This window comes from Phalangium opilio, unplaced genomic scaffold (genome assembly GCF_054372755.1).
Source record: "Phalangium opilio isolate 3A_F unplaced genomic scaffold, DU_Popi_V2 ptg000002l_1, whole genome shotgun sequence".
NCBI classification, from domain to species: Eukaryota; Metazoa; Arthropoda; class Arachnida; order Opiliones; family Phalangiidae; genus Phalangium; species Phalangium opilio.
In genome coordinates this window covers 8,064,844-8,083,600 of record NW_028324144.1, presented here as the reverse complement: position 1 = coordinate 8,083,600, position 18,757 = coordinate 8,064,844, and the positions used below count along the sequence as shown (strand labels likewise).

General features: G+C 37.3%; 1 protein-coding gene across 1 annotated transcript in view; it reads right to left on the bottom strand.

Moving 5' to 3' along the window:
* Positions 1–9,501, bottom strand: part of GEFmeso (Guanine nucleotide exchange factor in mesoderm) — a 139,661-nt gene extending 130,160 nt beyond the window's left edge. Inside the window, exon 1 of the mRNA XM_089860605.1 lies at positions 8,772–9,501. Within this exon, the coding sequence (XP_089716731.1) occupies positions 8,772–9,057 (286 nt within the window). The 5' untranslated portion in view covers positions 9,058–9,501. The remainder of the gene's footprint in view (positions 1–8,771) is intronic.
* Positions 9,502–18,757: the final 9,256 nt, after the last annotated feature.

Genomic DNA, 18,757 nt, shown 5'->3' with positions numbered 1-18,757 from the left:
AATTCAGCGTTTATAATATCATCATATCAAAATAAAAATTTATTTAATTACTTAGGTAACCCTTTAATTAAAGTTCAATCTATTGTATTATAGAGAGATTCCCTTGAATTAATAGAGTTTATAGAAGAAAATAACATAAACCTGCTTCTACATTCGAGTGTTTGCTGAGATTGCATTATTCCAATAATCTCCAAATACCACTCAGTCACTCACGAAAACTATTTACTTCGATGTTATTCCAAAAGTTCAATAACTCCTGTATATTCCGCATCATTCCTATAGAAAAATGTTGTTTTCCCATGGATACCCTGATCTTAGACCACCCTAACCTAAACTCAATCCACTTAATCCATACACCTTCTAAACTTAAACTTCGCTTGTTAGTTAAAGTTTGGTTAAATTGTTAAGCCTAATTTCCACCCACTTCCGCCGTAATCAGATGAAGTTTTCTCTCATCAACAAATGCTCTAATGAACCCACTTCATTAATTACTTTCTAAGGTAAAGTCATGTACCTCAACGTTGAGCCACTTCCACATTTCTTTCTAAACAAAACCTTAATATTATTTGATCCTAAGCAATTTGTCTGAGCAGAATTTTATAACATTTATCCTATGAAGTATACGACTAAATGCATTTTTAGCCACATCGTACATGATGGATATCTACGATGGGGCTCTTAGTTTGACCTGCCCTGTAGTAGTAGTAGTAGTAGTAGTAGTAGTAGTAGTAGTAGTAGTAGTAGTAGTAGTAGTAGTAGTGCCACAGTCCTGCCTTTGGCAGTATCAAATTTTTCGTTCGTCATTTTTGAACGTCGAGAGAAAATATTTTTCTTTTTAGTTAAAGGAATAGCGACGTGATTTAAAAATTATCTCAAATCTAAAGAAAACCTTACTTTTTTGAGAGTTTAAACTCTTCTGATTCCAAAAATATGCTTGAATAATATTTAATTATGAGGGAAAACACAGAAAAAACACTTTGAAAACTTGAAATTTGGGGGACAAAGGCAAATTTGCGGAGAAGATTTTTGGCGGGTTTTTCACCTTGCTACGTCATTCACGGCATCTCGCGGAAAAGCCAAGCGCGAGACTCCCGAGTTTACTAATGCGGCGCGCGCGCGAATCTGAATAAATTAGGCTTAACACTTAGGCTGAGACACTTATAGGCGTCACGTGCCAAGCGCGCGCGCCCGAGACTCCCGAGTCTACTAATGCTGCGCGCGCGCGAGCAAAGAAAATATAGAACTATCGTCTGCGCGCGAATCTGAATAAATTAGGCTTAACGCTGCGCGGTGACACTAACAGGCGCGTCACGTGAGCGACATCTAGAGTGAAAATTTCTCCTTACTACGTCATCAAACGAAAGAAAATCTCAACTAGGCCTTTTCCAAACACAAAACTTTGATTGCAATTTAATAAATTGCTACGAAACCAAATAAAAAAGTAAACATATCATAATAAACTAGATTTTTCAAGGATTTTTTTCGCATTTTAAGTTTGTGGGTGACGAAAATTATGTCACTAACACTTTAACGTTACAGTTCACAGGTGGGGTTTTAAACTTTTGAAACCATCTTCGTTGGTGAGCTTGTTAATTGAATTATTTTTGATCAACGCGCCCCCTACAGTGCTTGTTGGGAAACACGGACTTGCGACCCATGAGTGGGGACTAATAAAACTTTTAGACGTGGTCTCTGATGAGAGTTAACAGAATGAGAAATGAATAAACAGCAGCTGTTTCAATAGGTTTAGATCACCTGAATCACCGTTATAGTAAACTCAGTGACAGGGATGGAAAGAACCAGCCATGTGAGTTTTAACGGGTTCTAACCATGGAGAAAAAGCCGGGGTTAAAATAGTTTATCATTATTTATTTAATTAATGCAATGGGTGTATAAGAGACTCAGATTTAGAGGAGATAGGAACAAGGAACCATGGAATAATAATTCAAAAACAGAACCAAAAATCATAATTAAAAAGGGTTTCATTAGGCGAAACGAAACTAAAAACAAGTTAGGAAACCAAAATAAACCTCTCCGAGTGAGACTAGAGCTATCTACCCAATAAATTGGATATTATTTTAATCGTCATTAATTTATCTTAATTCTAGTTAAATCGTTTCAAGAAACTTTATTCCTAAATGTTGACGTTTGTATTCAAGCGTATGCCTCTTTAACAATTTTTGGAAATTTAGAGTATATGCTTGGTAAAAGTATCTTACAAGGGCTTGATTTTGCTATTATTCAACGTTTTAAGTGGTGTGGTATTTATACCATCTGGCTTTTATATCTTTGGGAAAAGCCGGATGTTTACCAACCCTGCTCAATGAAGGTCCGATCGAGAGACTCTTAACACGCTCTTAGCTCAAGAGCCATAACCTAAGGATCTTCCATGAGCTGAGAAACATTTCGCTATATAGTGTGGAAGGGAAATGCGACTCTTGTAAAAACAGAAAGTATTACAGTAATATACTTCATAGAAAGTAAGTCATTAACTTCTGGTTTCAGCTTTGTTTTGAAAACGTTTCTGACAATCATAGTGCACCCCTTGCCCTTGGCGTATGCAAGGTGTTTAAAGGTGACTATCAGAATTATCTTAAGAAAAACGTAGGCGAAAGGTTATTAAAAATAACGTCATGTTTTATAAGTTCAAGATGACGAACATTGATCATGTTAAAATTGGATTAATTGCTATTTATATTGTAAGCCTACTTATTGTAACTCAAATAAGTGTGATTTCTTAAGTTATGTCTTTATTATATCATAAGTTCAAAAATAAATTCCATAAGTCTGTCACTGCATGGTATCTGAGAGTTTGTCATGAAGTGACGTTGGTGAAACGTCATAGATTCTCGATAAGCGACGCCTGGTGAGGCGCTGTCAAAGGCTTAGTACAGACTAAATAGTTAGATGGACTGCAAAATCGAGTGTAGTCTATTCTGGCTTGTCGTTCTCGAACTAGCTCTCAGAGAGTAAGTCTCTAGCACTAGGAAGTACAGGTAGTGTCATACTTACGTAACATATCTTATAAACTTATGTTGTACGCATGACAAGCGCATTGTTGAACTTAATGAAACAAACGGTAAAACTGTAGGTGTTGTTCAAATTCTAACAAACTAAATCACTTTTTCGTGCCTTACATCACGAACCGATAAATTAAAGAAAACTTTCAAGTTGTGGTCTTGTCTTACTCGTTTGGAATGAGTCATAGCGGCGAATAGATCATTTGCAATTTAAACCCGTAACGAATTAGTTCAAACAATAACAATTTCTCATCTCCGAAAATACGCAAAATAACAAACATTATATGCATTGCTTTCTTTAGATTGTTAAAAGGTTACCGACAGCTATTTTTAAAAGTTGTTTTTACTAGTTAAAATAATAGCTTTGGAATACCTTAATACCAATTTTTTTCTGTTTTAAAAAATTAGAGAATATTAAAATATTATTTTTGAAATAACTGTTAATAGTAGAATTAAAAATATATGTATAGATAATCGAATTAAGCGATTTTATTATCATGGAGTTTTTTTTTAAAAATTAGGGAAAATTAAAATACTATTTTTAAAATAATTATTAATACCAGAAATATAAAAAAAATATAATCGAATTGACCGATTCTATTATCATGGAATTGTTTTTAAAATTAGAGAATATTAACAGGGTTGCCACGGAATTTTCAGAACCAAATTCTCTGACTTTTCCAGGTTTTCACTACCTTTTTCTGAGATTTTTAGGCCGAAAGTGTAAATGTTCACAGCACGTTTAATGTATTTGTTGCACCAAAATGAATAAGAAACATTTTAACTATAAATAACAGTCTAAGAGATTTTTAAAGGCATTTAACAATTCTAGACATTTTTAAGGATTGCTCTAGAGTTTTCTGTGTTAAGAGAGGATGATGAGAAACTTTCATTACTCTTTCAATAAAGACTTATCCCCAGAAATTTCACCCACTAAAATAAAATTCCCTGACTTACTGAAATTTTTAAAATTAAAAATAAACCTTTTCAGCCTATTTTTAAATTCCCTGACTTTTCCAGGTTTTCCCTGACCCATGGCAACCCTGATTAAAATATTTTTGAAATAATATTCAATGGTAGAATTAAAAAATATGTTTATAATCGAATTGAGCGATTCTATTATCATGGAATTGTTTTCAAAATTAGAGAATTTTAAAATATTATTTTTGAAATAATTATTAAACCTAGAAATAATAATAAAAAACTAAAAACAACAAATTAAGCTACTATAATATGAAATCAAAATTAAAAATAGAGCTAATTACGTTCGGTAACCCATTTGACCTTCCGAACCATTTTATATTTAGCAATTAAATCACGTTCTATATTATGCAAATTAATACTCGCACGCACCGCTAGAGCGACCTCCAAAAGGGACCCATACCATTTTCCATATACATTGCCGCAATACGGATTTTATTACGCTGTTTGTACAGACTCCAAACTCTGCAGATCGAGGTTTCAAATTGCTAATTTTTCATTTAACGACAGAAAACAATGGAATTAATTGTTGTTTCGACAGTTTTGTACAAGGATGTAAAAGTCAGCGAGAGTTGCCTAATTTAAACAACACCCCCCTCCCCCTCTCTCTAAGGAGCGACCCCTTGATGGTAAAAAGTCAAAAACCTCCGGCATTGAAGTCAAACGGAGCACCCTATAGGGTAGGGTAGGGTAGGGTGTAGACTACCGAATTAGAGACTTAACGCTAAGCTTCAAGGCCGTAATTAGAATTATTCGTAGCAATTTATTAATAAAGAACAGAGAGGTACTGCTGGCTAAATGAGCCGCATCTAACCGCCTTTCAAATAAGAGAGATCTTAAAAACTGGAGTGGAAATTAACGATTGTGTTCCGAGTGGCATGGGATCCAATCAAACAACTTAAATTAAATCAATCTATATCTATATCTATATAAATCAAAGTCCTGACTGACTGACTGCCTGACAGACTGACTGATAATCAACGCCCAGCCCAAACCGCTTGCCCTAGAAGGCTGAAAATTTGCAGGAACGTTACTCATAAGTAGTAGGCGCGTACTAAGAAAGATTTTTCCAATACGCCGCCATCTTAAAAAATGGCGCCCAGAAATGTAAAAAATCTTCTCTATGCAACAAAGTCCGCGCCTTTCAACCGATTTCGCAAATATTTAGTACACTGGTTTCCTTTAACCTATAGACGGGTTGAATGGTCTTTCGGGTTCGATGTGTTGCCATCTTTTTAAATGGCGGCCAAAAACTTAAAAACCCTTCTTTATGGAATAATGTCCGCGTGAAAAGTAGTAAAAAATGTCCCGACGGGCTGACAGGCAACGCCGAGTGCCTTCGCTCTTAGGGTGCTATACAAAAATATTAGTAACAGTAAAATGTACCATTCTTTACTTCATTTTGATGGAAGTTCTTATTACACGCGAGCGACGCCGCGGGTAGCAGCTAGTATTTCATATAAAGCGATCGCATAATTTCTTTATTTAATCGAAATAGCGATAAAGTACTTCGAATTGGAACCAAGTGTCTATTTTATTTGATGTTTTTAAAATAAAACAGTCAAAATTCTATAGTCTCCTTTTAAGGAAAGGGTTATACCTTAAAAAAATGCTCTCTTTCTAAATATAAAAGGAAAACTCAATTAAAAAATTATCTCATATTAATTAGTCTTAAAAATGAGGACTACTGCGCCAACCGCCATAGGTTTATTGGCGTCTGCTAAATTGAACCACTAACTCCTAGGGGATTGGTTGAATTCTCACAGGCTGGAGAGGTAAGGGTAAGGTCATGGCTCGGTTTAACAGACGCCATGGCGACACAGAAGTCCTCGTTTTTAAGATAACTATTTTATAATATGTGATCATTTATTTTTTTAATATTTTTTCCTTTCATATTTCGAAAATGGCCGTTCTTGTAAGGTATAATGTTATCTTAGCTCTACATGGATGGAAAGTATCATTTAAATGAAAAGTAAACATGTGCCAAGCTTCGCTTTGGAACTGCAACACCGTAAAAAGGTCTGAGACAGATCCCATGTAGAGCCAAGTTTTATACATGCAGTCTAGCGGATATAACTGTCTTAACTAATCAATACCCTATTTTGCATCAAATGTCAAAACGGGTTAATTTAAAGTTATTTTACATCTTGGACATCGTTAAATTTTTCTTGACCTTTCAAAACCCTGTCTGACGCGTGAGTCACCAGCTGAACATTTAATTGGTAAATATGTTAGCAAACAGAAAGCGTTTTGTTTAAATCTGTATTCTGCATAAAAATGAATATACGAATAAAATTATTGTTTGGTGTGAGAAGCCAATAAATAATCCCAAATCGTTTCCGGCGACTGACGAAATTAAACACGTTTCACCGGAAATGGCCCGGGATAGTGACCCGAGCCAGTCATTATTTCCCTATTTATTACATATTTCAAATATTGAACTTCCGATACAATGTTACAGATATCTAGAGATGTAAAATTACCCAAAGTTTTAAAGACGGTAATTTACCAAAATAATTTTGGGATTACATGATATAATCGCTAAAATCCTTTTAAGTAGACAGTGAAAGGTGTACAGGGAATATCAGAATGATTAGCTCGATCATATTTTTAGTCCAAGATCGAGTAGAGTTTAAAAGTTCGTGGGTGTAAAAGACACTGGTCTAGGAATACTTCTTTGTTCTTAATTAATTTCTTTTTAATTTTATAATTTGAAAACAGTAATTTACCAAATTAATTTTGAGATTACATGTAATCACTACTATAAAATCCTTTTAAGTAGGCTGTGAAAGGTGTACAGGGAATATCAGAATGATTAGCTCAGTCATATTTTTAGTCCAGGAGTGGAGTTTGAAAGTTCGTGGGTGTAAAAGACAATGGTCTAGGAATATTACTTTGTTCTTAATTAATTTCTGTTTTAATTAAATTATTTTTAATTTTATAATTAGCACAGTTAGCGTATTATAACTACCAATAAGTTAAACTTGTAATAACCAATACTTCAAAATTAACCTAATATAATCATCCATGTTTCAAAAATCATTATATTTTGAAGTCAAAGCCCCTAAAATTACGAATTTTAACCCGTAAAAAATATGTGGCATCACTTTAATCATAAGTTTATAAGATATGTTCCCATAAGTATGACACTACCTACACTTTGTAATGCTAGAGATTTACTGAGCGCTAGTTACTAGAGAACGACAAGAGAGAATTGACTACACTCGGTTAATTTGCAGTCCATGTTACTATTTAGTCTGTGTATTAAGCCATTGACAGCGCCTCACCAGGCGTCGCTTTCCTCGAATCTATGACCTACGTCACTACATGACAAGCTCCAGTTTCTAAGTTGCCAGTGACAAACTTATGGTGAACATACCTTATAAACTTATGCTTATATATATTCGCCTACTAAACTTAAACACTTAACGCTTATTCATATATAACATCCTTGAATTATTTACGCAATATTTAAAATTCGCCTTAAAAAGGAGAGCAAAATATTAATCAATCACACATACACAGTTTTCCATTACAACTCCAAGGGTATAATATAGTAAACCCTCCAAGCTTTCTCATTTTAACTGTAGCTATAAGCAAACCAAAACCAGGCACGTGCGCCGCGCTTAAATTGGCGGGAAGCCAGTACTTAGCTCGTATCGGTTCTCTTGGCAAAAGCGGGAAAAATACTTTCTCACTGAAATTTAAAACTCTCCGCATATATTTTTATATTTTTATATTTTTATGTTTTTAATTTTTGCATATTAGATCAAGGCGCGTAGGAGTTAAAAAAGCGACAGGGTTAAATTAAAAACAAAGTTGAAAATAAGCAACTTTTTGAGGACCCCCTCCTACGTAACGGGCCCATAGGCGTCACTAATTATTTTTTTAAAGTTTATTTTTATCCATTTTTTCTCTGTAAGCACTTAAGAGTGTAGAAAATAAGAGTCGAGATCGCAACAATAAAGTTTCATTGTTGATAAAAAAATAAAAACTCAAATGAGAGCAAAATATGCTAAAACGCGTTGGTTTTTATCGCCATAAAGATTAGACCTAAAGTAAAAGCAAGATAATCTTTTAACAAAAATGCTCAGTAACGGACTAACCTTTACCATTCTTTACTGATAACGGATATAACGTTTTTAAAAGCGGTTAACGTGAGATAAGATGAACAATCAGGGTTCCTATGAAATTTCCTTTACTATTTCCCTGATATTTGCAAGTTATCCCCGAATACTTCTGATAAATGTTCTGGTGAGCCATTTTATAATCTCACATAAGGGAATCTCAACAGAATTCAAGAGCTAAATGGCCAACGAACATATTTTTTTCTCTACAACAAATTTGGTTCTAGACACTCCTAAAGTTTGTTTCGTAGAATGGTTAGGAATTTAAATAATTATCCCTGATTTTCCAAAATAAAACGGAGGTTTTTGATCTTATCCAAATTACCTGATAGGCCTTTTTATCCATGTTCGTATGAACCCTGAACAATGCCTTAGGCCTATTTTGCCCTTGCCAACAAGACCATTTTGATTAATCTTAAATTTAAACCTTTGTGACTGTTTAACTACGTTTGAGAACTTCTTCTCTTGAATATTACTAGGTATTATAATTAAGAAGTTGATATTTGATCTTGTTAATATCCAAAATACACCTCTTGACAGCGGTAACTATTTATCCATTACGAAATTACAGTGAAAATACCGCGACTTTCAGCCCCGATTATCAACAGTAATATAAACTCACAAAAAGAGTTAAAAAACTTACCGAAAAACTCATCCCATTGCATAGATTCATCCGAAGATTCGATGGTGTTTTCTCCGCCAGTAACATCATTTGGAAGACGCCGATCATCAGACAAGGGTGAGCGGACATTAGGAGGTCCCAGGGGCGCACTTATAATACCTTTCACATTAGGCCTTCTACCACTAGCCGACGAATTATGCCGCGATGTAGAAGCCGAAGCCGAAGCCGCGGAACCGGACGCCGTCTCCTTAGAATGCGGAGGAATTGGCGGTCTTCTCATCCGAGAACTAATACCGTAATGCACCATCGCGACTCGAACTTTGACACGCCAAAAAAGCGGCAAAAACAAATACCCGGGCCCAAAGTCTAATCCATAGATAGCAGACGCTGCTTACCAAGCGTTAAGCCTCTGCTCGCCATAGCAAATTTCGTCTTATTTTTAGCAAATTTTCCACTTGAGTCTTCGATTTTAGACGTTAGATGATTTATAACTCACGATGGTCGTGTGTTTTCGTTAAAAGAAACGCGAAAAAATGCGCGTAAAACATGTAGCGGCGACCACGCGAGCGTAGCGAAAAATCGCAACAGTCAAACACTCGTACGCGAACAACGAAGAGATCAGACTGACTGAGTAGACGTAAGAATTTACAAAACGCTAGCGCGCGAGGCGCTGGAAATAAGTAGGAGGGGGAGAATATTACGCGACGCCGGAGCACGGCCACACACTCTCTCAGCTGTGCTGTGTGCCTCGATCCCCAAACAAACTGAAATTTTTTAGCCCGAGACGCAACAAGGGTGTATCGAAAGAGGAAGTAGGAGAGGGGAGTAAGGAGCGAGTGAGAGAAACTATGGGTGAAAAAATTGACTAGGACTTGGTGGGGGCTCCAAAGGGCGAGAGACTGTATTTTTGGGGATGCAAAAATTGCGATCCGGAGGAGGCGGAGTAGGAGAAGTTTAGGCGCTTTTTCGGGCTTGAAAACAGAGAGAGAAAGAGAGAAAAAAAGAGTGAGGAAAAAACGGGGAAATTGGGTGGAAAAAGTACTGAAATTCTTTTTATTCATTCTTGTCATTATGAACATTCACCCTCTTAACTATTGATCTAAAAAACCAGATGGAGTTCAATTTGAATTGAGTTGAAAGGGCTTGCCGGTGCCCGGTTTGTACTTAGGAAAGGGCAAAGAGTAAAACAGTTTTAGTAAACTTAAATGGGTTGAGGTTTATGCGGAGTTTTACAATAATGTAAATCGTGGTAAAAAGTAGTTCTCTAGGTTATATACACCAGACGCGCATGAATTAAGTTTTGTGCCCCTGTCCATTAACAGTCAACCTTGAGCAGCACCAACTGACAGCGCCTTTATCATATCAGAGCTGTGCTAATTAGATGGCAACTAATTACATTAGAATTAGCAAATAGATAAATGTTTATGACCTAATTAATTAGCTAATTAAATTCAATTAGAAATTAGGCACTTATTTTTCAAACTAATTAATTACAATTACTAATTTCTAACTAAGGAATAAAAGTAACCACAAGTAACAAATAACACTATAAAAGTGCCCATGTATTTCCTACTCCGCCTTCGGTAATGCAAAGTTTAATGTTTAATGTCCTCGAAAAAGTGCTACGGAAACCGTGGATTATTCTCGAAAAATAAGACAAGCATAGAGCTGTCAGTCATTCTAAATTTTTAAGCATGGGTCAATACTCGAGTAACACGAATAACTCGATCGAATATCGAGACGAATAACCGTCTCGATATTCGATAAGCCCCATTTCGGGTATTCGAACGAATAACGAATAGTGAATTTTACTATTCGAGCCTACTATTCGTTAAATATTCGACTAACTATTCGTTAAATATTCGATTAACTATTCGTTAAATATTCGATTAACTATTCAAGAAAACAAAAATATTAACCATAAAAATGTTTTAAAAAAGAAATGGCAGTTACACTTTTTAATGTATAAGTTTCTATGGGAAAATAGGCCTGAAGTGCTACTACTCTATAGCGCATCTAAATTCTAAATATAATTTAAATTGATTTTAATTAATCCTTCTATTTCTGACTATTCGATAACTATTCGATAAGGGCAATTTTAAGTTAAGCCTAATTATTCGATATTCGGTTCCCAAACAACTATTCGTCTCGGTATTCGATAAGAAAATTTTTCACTATTCGATATTCGTCTCGACAGTCAAAAACTGGTATTCGCCCATTCTTATAAATTTTGTATCATTACTTAGTTTTCTGGCCACAGTTCCTAGAGCGGACTCCGGAGATTAATTGAAAAACCAATTAAATATAAATATAATTAAGTTTTAATTAGATAAATGCTTGTCCGTTTCACACTAATTATTTATAATTACTTCCCAATTAGCAGTAAGGTAATTAAAATTCGATTACTATTTTCAATTAGTAAAAAATTCCAATTAATTAGAATGTAAATTAGTTAACTAATTAATTTCCTCATACAGTTGACCTGATATGTGTTCAATCAAATTCATAATTTTAAGAGCATTTTATTATTAATTCTCTCATTATAAACGTTTAAAAATCATTCCCTACTCGAATTTATACCCTTTTCAAAAACACTTCTTACAAGCAAAAGGGATAATTGTAGAAGGATGACACACTGTATCCTCTTGATACTTTAGTTATAAAATATAATTCTTCCCAAGCTCGCCGTTTTCTATAACTGTTTGTAACTAAATCCTCAGCAATCAACCCACAAACATCGTACGTCTTGACGTGGGACAAAAATTCTCGAGCGCATGCGCCTTGGCAAATGGTTAAGCGCTAATAGAGAAATGATGAGGGAACTATTTATCGCGTACGCGATTCGGTTTAGTATATCCTTGCTCCAATTGCTAATATAATGTTGGGCAGTGGCGTCTCTAGGCCTTTTTTGGGGGGGCTATAGCCCCCACAAATTCCAAACTTAGCCCCCCAAAATAATCCGTAACCCTACCAAAAAATTGCTGTTAGCAACCTTAAATTCTGTAGCAAAGCAATATAAAAAAAATTTCAATATCAAACAGTAAAATTTTGTAGAAAAAACAGATGGAGACAAGTGATATGTTTCATGTTCTTTCGAAGGGAGTCCCAATAGTGTGGACTAAAAACTAACCAAAACTAAAAATAAACCTAAGAGGAGTGAAAATCCTTCTTAATCGGTTCCGTAGTCCTTGTACATCTTTAAAATACGAAAAATTTCAAGTTGACACAAATTTACGGATAGTTTTAGAAAAGAACCCATTATGCAATTTTTAGGGACATCGTAGTATACGATAGGCTCTTAGTTTGACCCGAGCCGTAGTAGTACTGGCCGGGGTTTTCGCTTTCGTTATCGTCAGATTTTTACCTCTCCGTGTGACGTAGTCCAGGAGAGGTTCTGTAACGGCCGTGTCTGTGTGTGTGTCTGTCTGTGTGTCTGTGTGTCTGTCTGTCTGTTGTTACACCCACGTACGTGACCGCGTTCGCAGTTTGCGTATCGGAGCAAACGTGTTCGCCATTTCCGAACTGCTTTCACAGTCACGGAAATGGCTCCTCTACTCGAGTTCTCACACCACCATCTTCTGGTCTTTGTCCATCCCACACGGACACCAGTCTGTTCTTACTGGCTTCTAATCACCACCATCTTCTGTTCTTTGTCAATCCCAACATTGACACCAGTCTGCACTTACACTGGCTTCTAACACCACCATCCACTGGTCTTCCGTCTATTCCACATAGACACCAATCTGTATCATTGGCTTCTACTCCATTATCATCGTTTGGTTTTAGGATATACGCGGCGATCAGCTAGGGTTACGAGAAACGTCTAGCCTCCCTAAGGTGGGATCGCCACCAAAGGTTTTCGCAATTGCGCTTTTTCCTTACTATCATAATGGAAACGAATCGTATATATACCCCAAATTTGAAAAAAGCGGGCAAGAGGGGTACCCTTCACTTTAAACGTCAATATTAGCAAAGTTTGAGAAGATAATAGGTATAACTTTATTTTAAACGATTTAACTATTATTAATGTTAATTATTGAAGATTAAAATAATTAAAAATAATTATATTTATTTAAATATTAAAGATAAACCTCTCGTGCAAAGAGTGAGATTATCATTGCCTCCTATATCTACCAAGGCCCGTGCATGCGATATATTTCCTTCATTGCCTCCTATATCTATCAAGGCCCGTGCATTGTGATATATTTCATTCATTGCCTCCTATATCTATCAAGGCCCGTGCATTGTGATATATTTCATTCATTGCCTCCTATATCTATCAAGGCCCGTGCATTGCGATATATTTTTCAAAACAACAACAAAAATGGGAAACCCCAACTCAGAAACATAATAACGTTTTTATTGGATACTTAAGTTTATATAATCTTCTTGACACGGAGAGGTAATATTTTGGTTTTCCCAACTTGTAGCTTAAATGGAATGGAGCTGAGCTCAGTTAGAGATTTTATTTTAATAAAAAAAAATTTCACACCGCACCCGGGAATTGAATCCGGCTGGCTGGCGCAGAAGTAAGACACGCTACCACTGTGGGGTTTTTTGTTTAGGGTCTTTGAATTTTTTTCTTTATGTGCAAATTAAATAGGTAACGATGTGGCTACTATTAAGTCCCAGCCATTGGGCCATCTTGTTTATATTAAGTTCTTATAATAATTTTAAAATAGTTTGCCCAGATTTAGCCCCCCCCCCCAAATTTCAAACCCTAGCGACGCTACTGATGTTGGGAAGAATCATGTTACAATTACCCCGCTTTGTGCTTGTACACTTTTCTCGAAGAGAAGTATTATATACTTCTGTTACTAGCCAGTTCTTCCCAGTATTCGTGCAATGATCCCACTTCGCTTTGTGAATAATCAGATCCAGAGGATAATACAACGGGAGCGTGGATGGCTCTGTTGGGTCAGCAAGAAAGAGACCAGCATGCCGACATCTGTGCTTATCTCAGCCAAAATATTTCCCCTCTCGTGTTTCCTGGTTCCGGATGCTGATTCAAAAAGTCCAACCCAGTATTAGAGCTCCTTACTCCTAGCCGATTTACACTTGCTTACACAGAATGTTAGTGAAAAATAATTGTACTTCTGTGCATGCGCACTGAATGGATTTTTTTCTTGTGATTTTCAACATTGCGTATTAACGCACCTTAACATCATCAACATTAACTATATCAGAAGTTTATAAATAAAAACAAAAAGTATACTTCATTGAAGCATGTTTGCACCGTGTAATATGAGAAACTCCCCATTTCCTCTCAGAATAGTGTCGATCCCCCCTTTGCCTAAGATTACTTTAGCAACCGCAGCACAGGGAATATGAGTGAATATACGCTCAATATTATTGCCGATGCTTGCTCTACTCATAGCATGCTCTACTACGAAGAACTAACCTTTGGATCGCCACCATATTGTACTATTTTATCTAAACCTTTGACCTCAAGAAAGCTTTCCTCTGATTGGTTGGTTCCAGTAGGGGTTGAGAGGAGGGTGGTTTGCTTCTCATTTTGCATGGTGTCCACGGCTAAAGGCTGGCAACTGTCAACGAAGTATACTTTTTTAATCTATGAACTTTTGACTATATTTACAACATTAAGAGTTTTTCCAACTTACATCAAAAATAAATAAAATAACGAACGAAACATCTTCTACATCATCATCATCATCTTCTTCTACACACAAGGTCAAACTAATAGCCCATCATATACACGATGTGGCTAAAAACAAAAAGTTTATAACCTCCATGCAAGGCTTCCTGCCTATATTATCAGAAGTAAGAAAGAGACTAGAAGTAAAGTGCTCTAGCATTGGTAATAGACCAATACGAATATTAGCTACAGAGAAACAAACTTCCAGGGGCACGAATACATACTGGATAATTTCCCTGTCGCCACAAGACAGCACTAGAGAGGCAGCCCAAGCTCACTGCATCTGACAGGCTAGCCAACTCGGTCATGCCTCTAGCGGTGTTTCCTGACATCATTGAAATTATAAACTATAGAGGCGTGCCCCTCTAAGTTTGTTTCCCTGCATGTAATATTCGTATTGGTCTATAGATCCTGGCACTAGTGAACAAATTTGACGATTTTATGCCGCTTCCTTCGCGCCGACACTAGAGAGAAAAAAATTGGTCGAGTTCCAAAAACATTTCCTACCCCCTTCCCCACAACCTAAAGCCGCGGAACACGGACGCGTGTGCTTGAATCTAGTTCGGCCGTCTACCACCGCGAGCGTATCACGTTTTGGAGGGAAAGTTCAGAAACCGCTACCAGAGGGCCAACCGTTGGTGTGTTATCAAGAATATTCACTTTCGCCAAGTAAAGAATTTGGTTACCTCGATACTTCTAGTCCCTTGTATTACTTCTGATATTATGCTATTTGAAAGACAGAAGAGCACGATATAGAGGCTAGCCAATAAGTGTGTTTTCAATGAGGTAGGCCTAATCCTTTCCCCAAAATAGCACTCTCCCGAAGCAGGGATTCTAGATGTTTTAAACATCTAGTATCCCAGCCCGAAGGGATGGGATTAAAACTAAAATCACCCTGCGCTCGCGGAAATACGTAATCGATGTAAAAAAGGGGGTAGGCAACCCTCAGTATCCCAACATACAAGGGGATTGACATTGCCGTCTCTGCGCGTTCCAGTGATACAAAAAGACTAGGGATGAACATGTTTCCCGATAGTATCGTATCGGTTGGTTTAATATGATACTAAACCGATACCCGTTTAAAATTAGATGGCGCTACATGACATTTTTAGTTATTTCAGTAATGTATTGATGGTGATAATATCTCATTTCTATGATCAGAAGTGAGATGAGACTAGAAGTACTGAGCTAACCAAATTCTTCACTCGGCGAAAGTGAATATTCTTGATAACACACCAACGGTTGGCCCTCTAGTGGCGGTTTCAGAATTTCCCCTCCAAAACGTGAGACGCTCGCGGTGGTAGACGGCCGAACTAGATTCAAGCACCCGCGTCCGTGTTTCGCCGCTTTAGGTTGAGGGAAAGGGGGTAGGAAATTTTTTGGAACTCGACCAATTTTTTCTCTCTAGCGTAGGCGCGATTGAAGCGGCGTAAAATCCTCAAATTTGTTGACTAATGCCAGGATCTATTACCAATGCTAGAGCCCTTCACTTCTAGTCTCATCTCACTTCTGTTTCTATGAATGTCAATCGTGAAGTCTTGTCAAATTTGGAAGCAAATGAAAATGTACTACGTTTCATACTTATATAGGGAGCTATATGTTATTTTCTTATGGTGATAGTTGTACCGCATTAGGTGGTTTTCGAAGGTATGTTATCGATTGGGCGTGTTATCAAAACAGCATTGTCCAAAACGGCATTTTCATAAACGCGTTTGTCATTATAGCCATTTCTCGTTTTAGCGCATTTTGATTACAGCGTTTATATCTAGAGCGTACGAAAGTACGCCTTTTCCAAAATATTGTTGTTTATCTTCATTAACTTCCCAAAATAATATGCCTTTTCCAAAAAATTATATTTTATATTTACTTCCGATATAACATTACTCCTTTTTGCATAATATTGTTCTTTGTCCTATATACTTAATATAATAGATATTTCCCTTCCTATGAATCACAGTTTGGGCGGAAACAGCAACCGCTGTTTTGGGAAATAGCGCTGTATTGAGAAACGCGGAAACAGCAACCGCGGTTTTCCTTCCACGCGGTTTTGCAAACCGCTGTTTTAGGAACCGCTTTATTCCAAAACGCTCTTTTGAAAACCGCTCAACTACCCGTGAACCGTTTTCGAAAACCATCGTTTCGACGAGTCTAAGAGGGAAAGGCGCGGGGGTAAAACTCTTCCTTCCATCTCGCTTTTTGGCGCCTGCGCTGTAGGCGTTTTGGATCTGAGAGTGCGCAAACAAGGCACTTGAGCGACCCCCTTGTATCTCCCGATACTAAGGGTTGCCTACTCCCCTTTTCCCGTCGAAAGGGTGTATTTGGTGTTTTTCAGATAAGATAGTTTTTATCCACATCGTAGTATACTCTTAGTTTGACCCGAGCCGTAGTAGTAATAGTTATGGCCGGAGTTTTCGCTTTCGTTATCGTTAGTTTTTAGCTATAGGTGGAACTGAGCTTAGAGATTTTATTTTCATTAAAATGTTTTTGGTCGCGGTCGAGATTCGAACCTAGGTCGCTCGCGCAGCAGTACGGTACTCTACCACTGTACCATCATGGATTTATAATAGAAACTTACGCTTCCTGGATATTTCACTCACCTTAAAACGCGCTCAACATTTATCCCTCGTCTGAAATGGCGCGAGCTAGTACCAGCCTGGCACGCGCGTTTGTGACGTAGAATTTGAGGCAAATTCAGAGGGGGGTGGAAGTTTTTCACGCGATCGAGTTCTAATTTTGAATAGCGCGCAAAATAATTTTCTCAAAAGCGCGCGCGCACGCGCGCCGAGAGAAAAAAGTTTGCCTCAATTTCTACGTCATCAGGTCCCAGTCCCCACCCGCGCGAATTTTAATGACATAAATGTGTTTAAAATCGAAATGCCTTACTGAAGGCTAGAGTGAAATATCCATGAAGCGTAAGCTTCTATTATAAATCCATGGTACCATGAGGGCTTGTCATAAATACCGAGTTTTTTTCCTTTAATTTATCTCTAAAGGGTCGGGAATGCCTTATGTATTTGTGGGGTCGGATACTTCTGAATTTGCGTCTTTTGGTCTTTATATTTTTTTTTTTCTTTTTATGTGCTAATTAAATAGATAACGATGTGGCTACTATTAAGGCCCAGCCCTTGGGCCATCTTGTTAAGACCCCTTTGCGTTTTAACGGACCCTGACCTTTGAAATAAAACTCTCCTAGATCTATATCTTTATAAGTCCAAATCCTGTATGACTGATAATCAACGCCCAGTTCAACCCACCGCATTTTCCTAAAAGGCGGGGACGTCACTCTTCTACGCGCTAAGAAAGACTTTTCCAATACGTCGCCATCTTGAAAAATAATGGCGCCCAGAAAGGTGAAAAACCTATCGTACTTTATGGATGAAAAGTTTTACCAAAAGTATATAGTTATAAAACAAAAAGTACATTTGCTCGCGCTGTGTAATATGAGAAGCACTAGCTCCTTTATCTCAGAACTAGCTGTTACCCGCGGCGTCGCTCGCTTGAAATAAGAACTTCGATGAAAATGATATAAATAATGGGTAGGTTTTACTGATGACTAATATTTTTGTAGCACCCTAGGAGCGAAGGCACTCGGCGTTGCCCGTCAGCCCGTCGGGACATTTTTTTATTACTTTTCACGCGGACATTATTCTGTAAAGAAGGGTTTTAAGTTTTTGGCCGCCATTTAAAAAGATGGCAACAAATCGAACCCGAAAGACCATTCAGCCTGTATATAGCTTAAAGGAAACCAGTGTACTAAATATTTGCGAAATCGGTTGAAACGCGCGGACTTTGTTGCATAGAGAAGATTTTTTACATTTCTGGGCGCCATTTATTAAGATGGCGGAGGATTGGAAAAATCTTTCTTAGTACGCGCCTACTACTTATGAGTAACGTTCCTGCAAATTTTCAGCCTTCTAGGGCAAGCGGTTTGGGCTGGGCGTTGATTATCAGTCAGTCTGTCAGTCAGGACTTTGATAGTGTCGACCCCCCTCTGCGTATGATTACCTTCCCGACCCTGGCACAGGGAACAAGCCCTGAATAGGCTCATAAAGTAGCCGACCTGTAAACCTACGACTTCAAGAAGCTGGTTAGTTTTTCTATAGGCGGTTGAGTGGAGGGAGGGTATTTAGTTTGCTTCTCAGATAACATGTCGTCTATAGCCAAAGGCAGCTAAGGAATTGTTAAAAATAAAAAAGTGAACTTTTTGTTTTTATATCTATACACTTTTGGTTTTTACCACCGTAACTTTCCCTCTTATTGTACGTCGAAATGATCTTTCCCCAGAAAGGATGGGATGGGACGTGTCCGAAACCCAGCTCAATTCAGGCTTAAGAGCGTGCGAATGAAATGT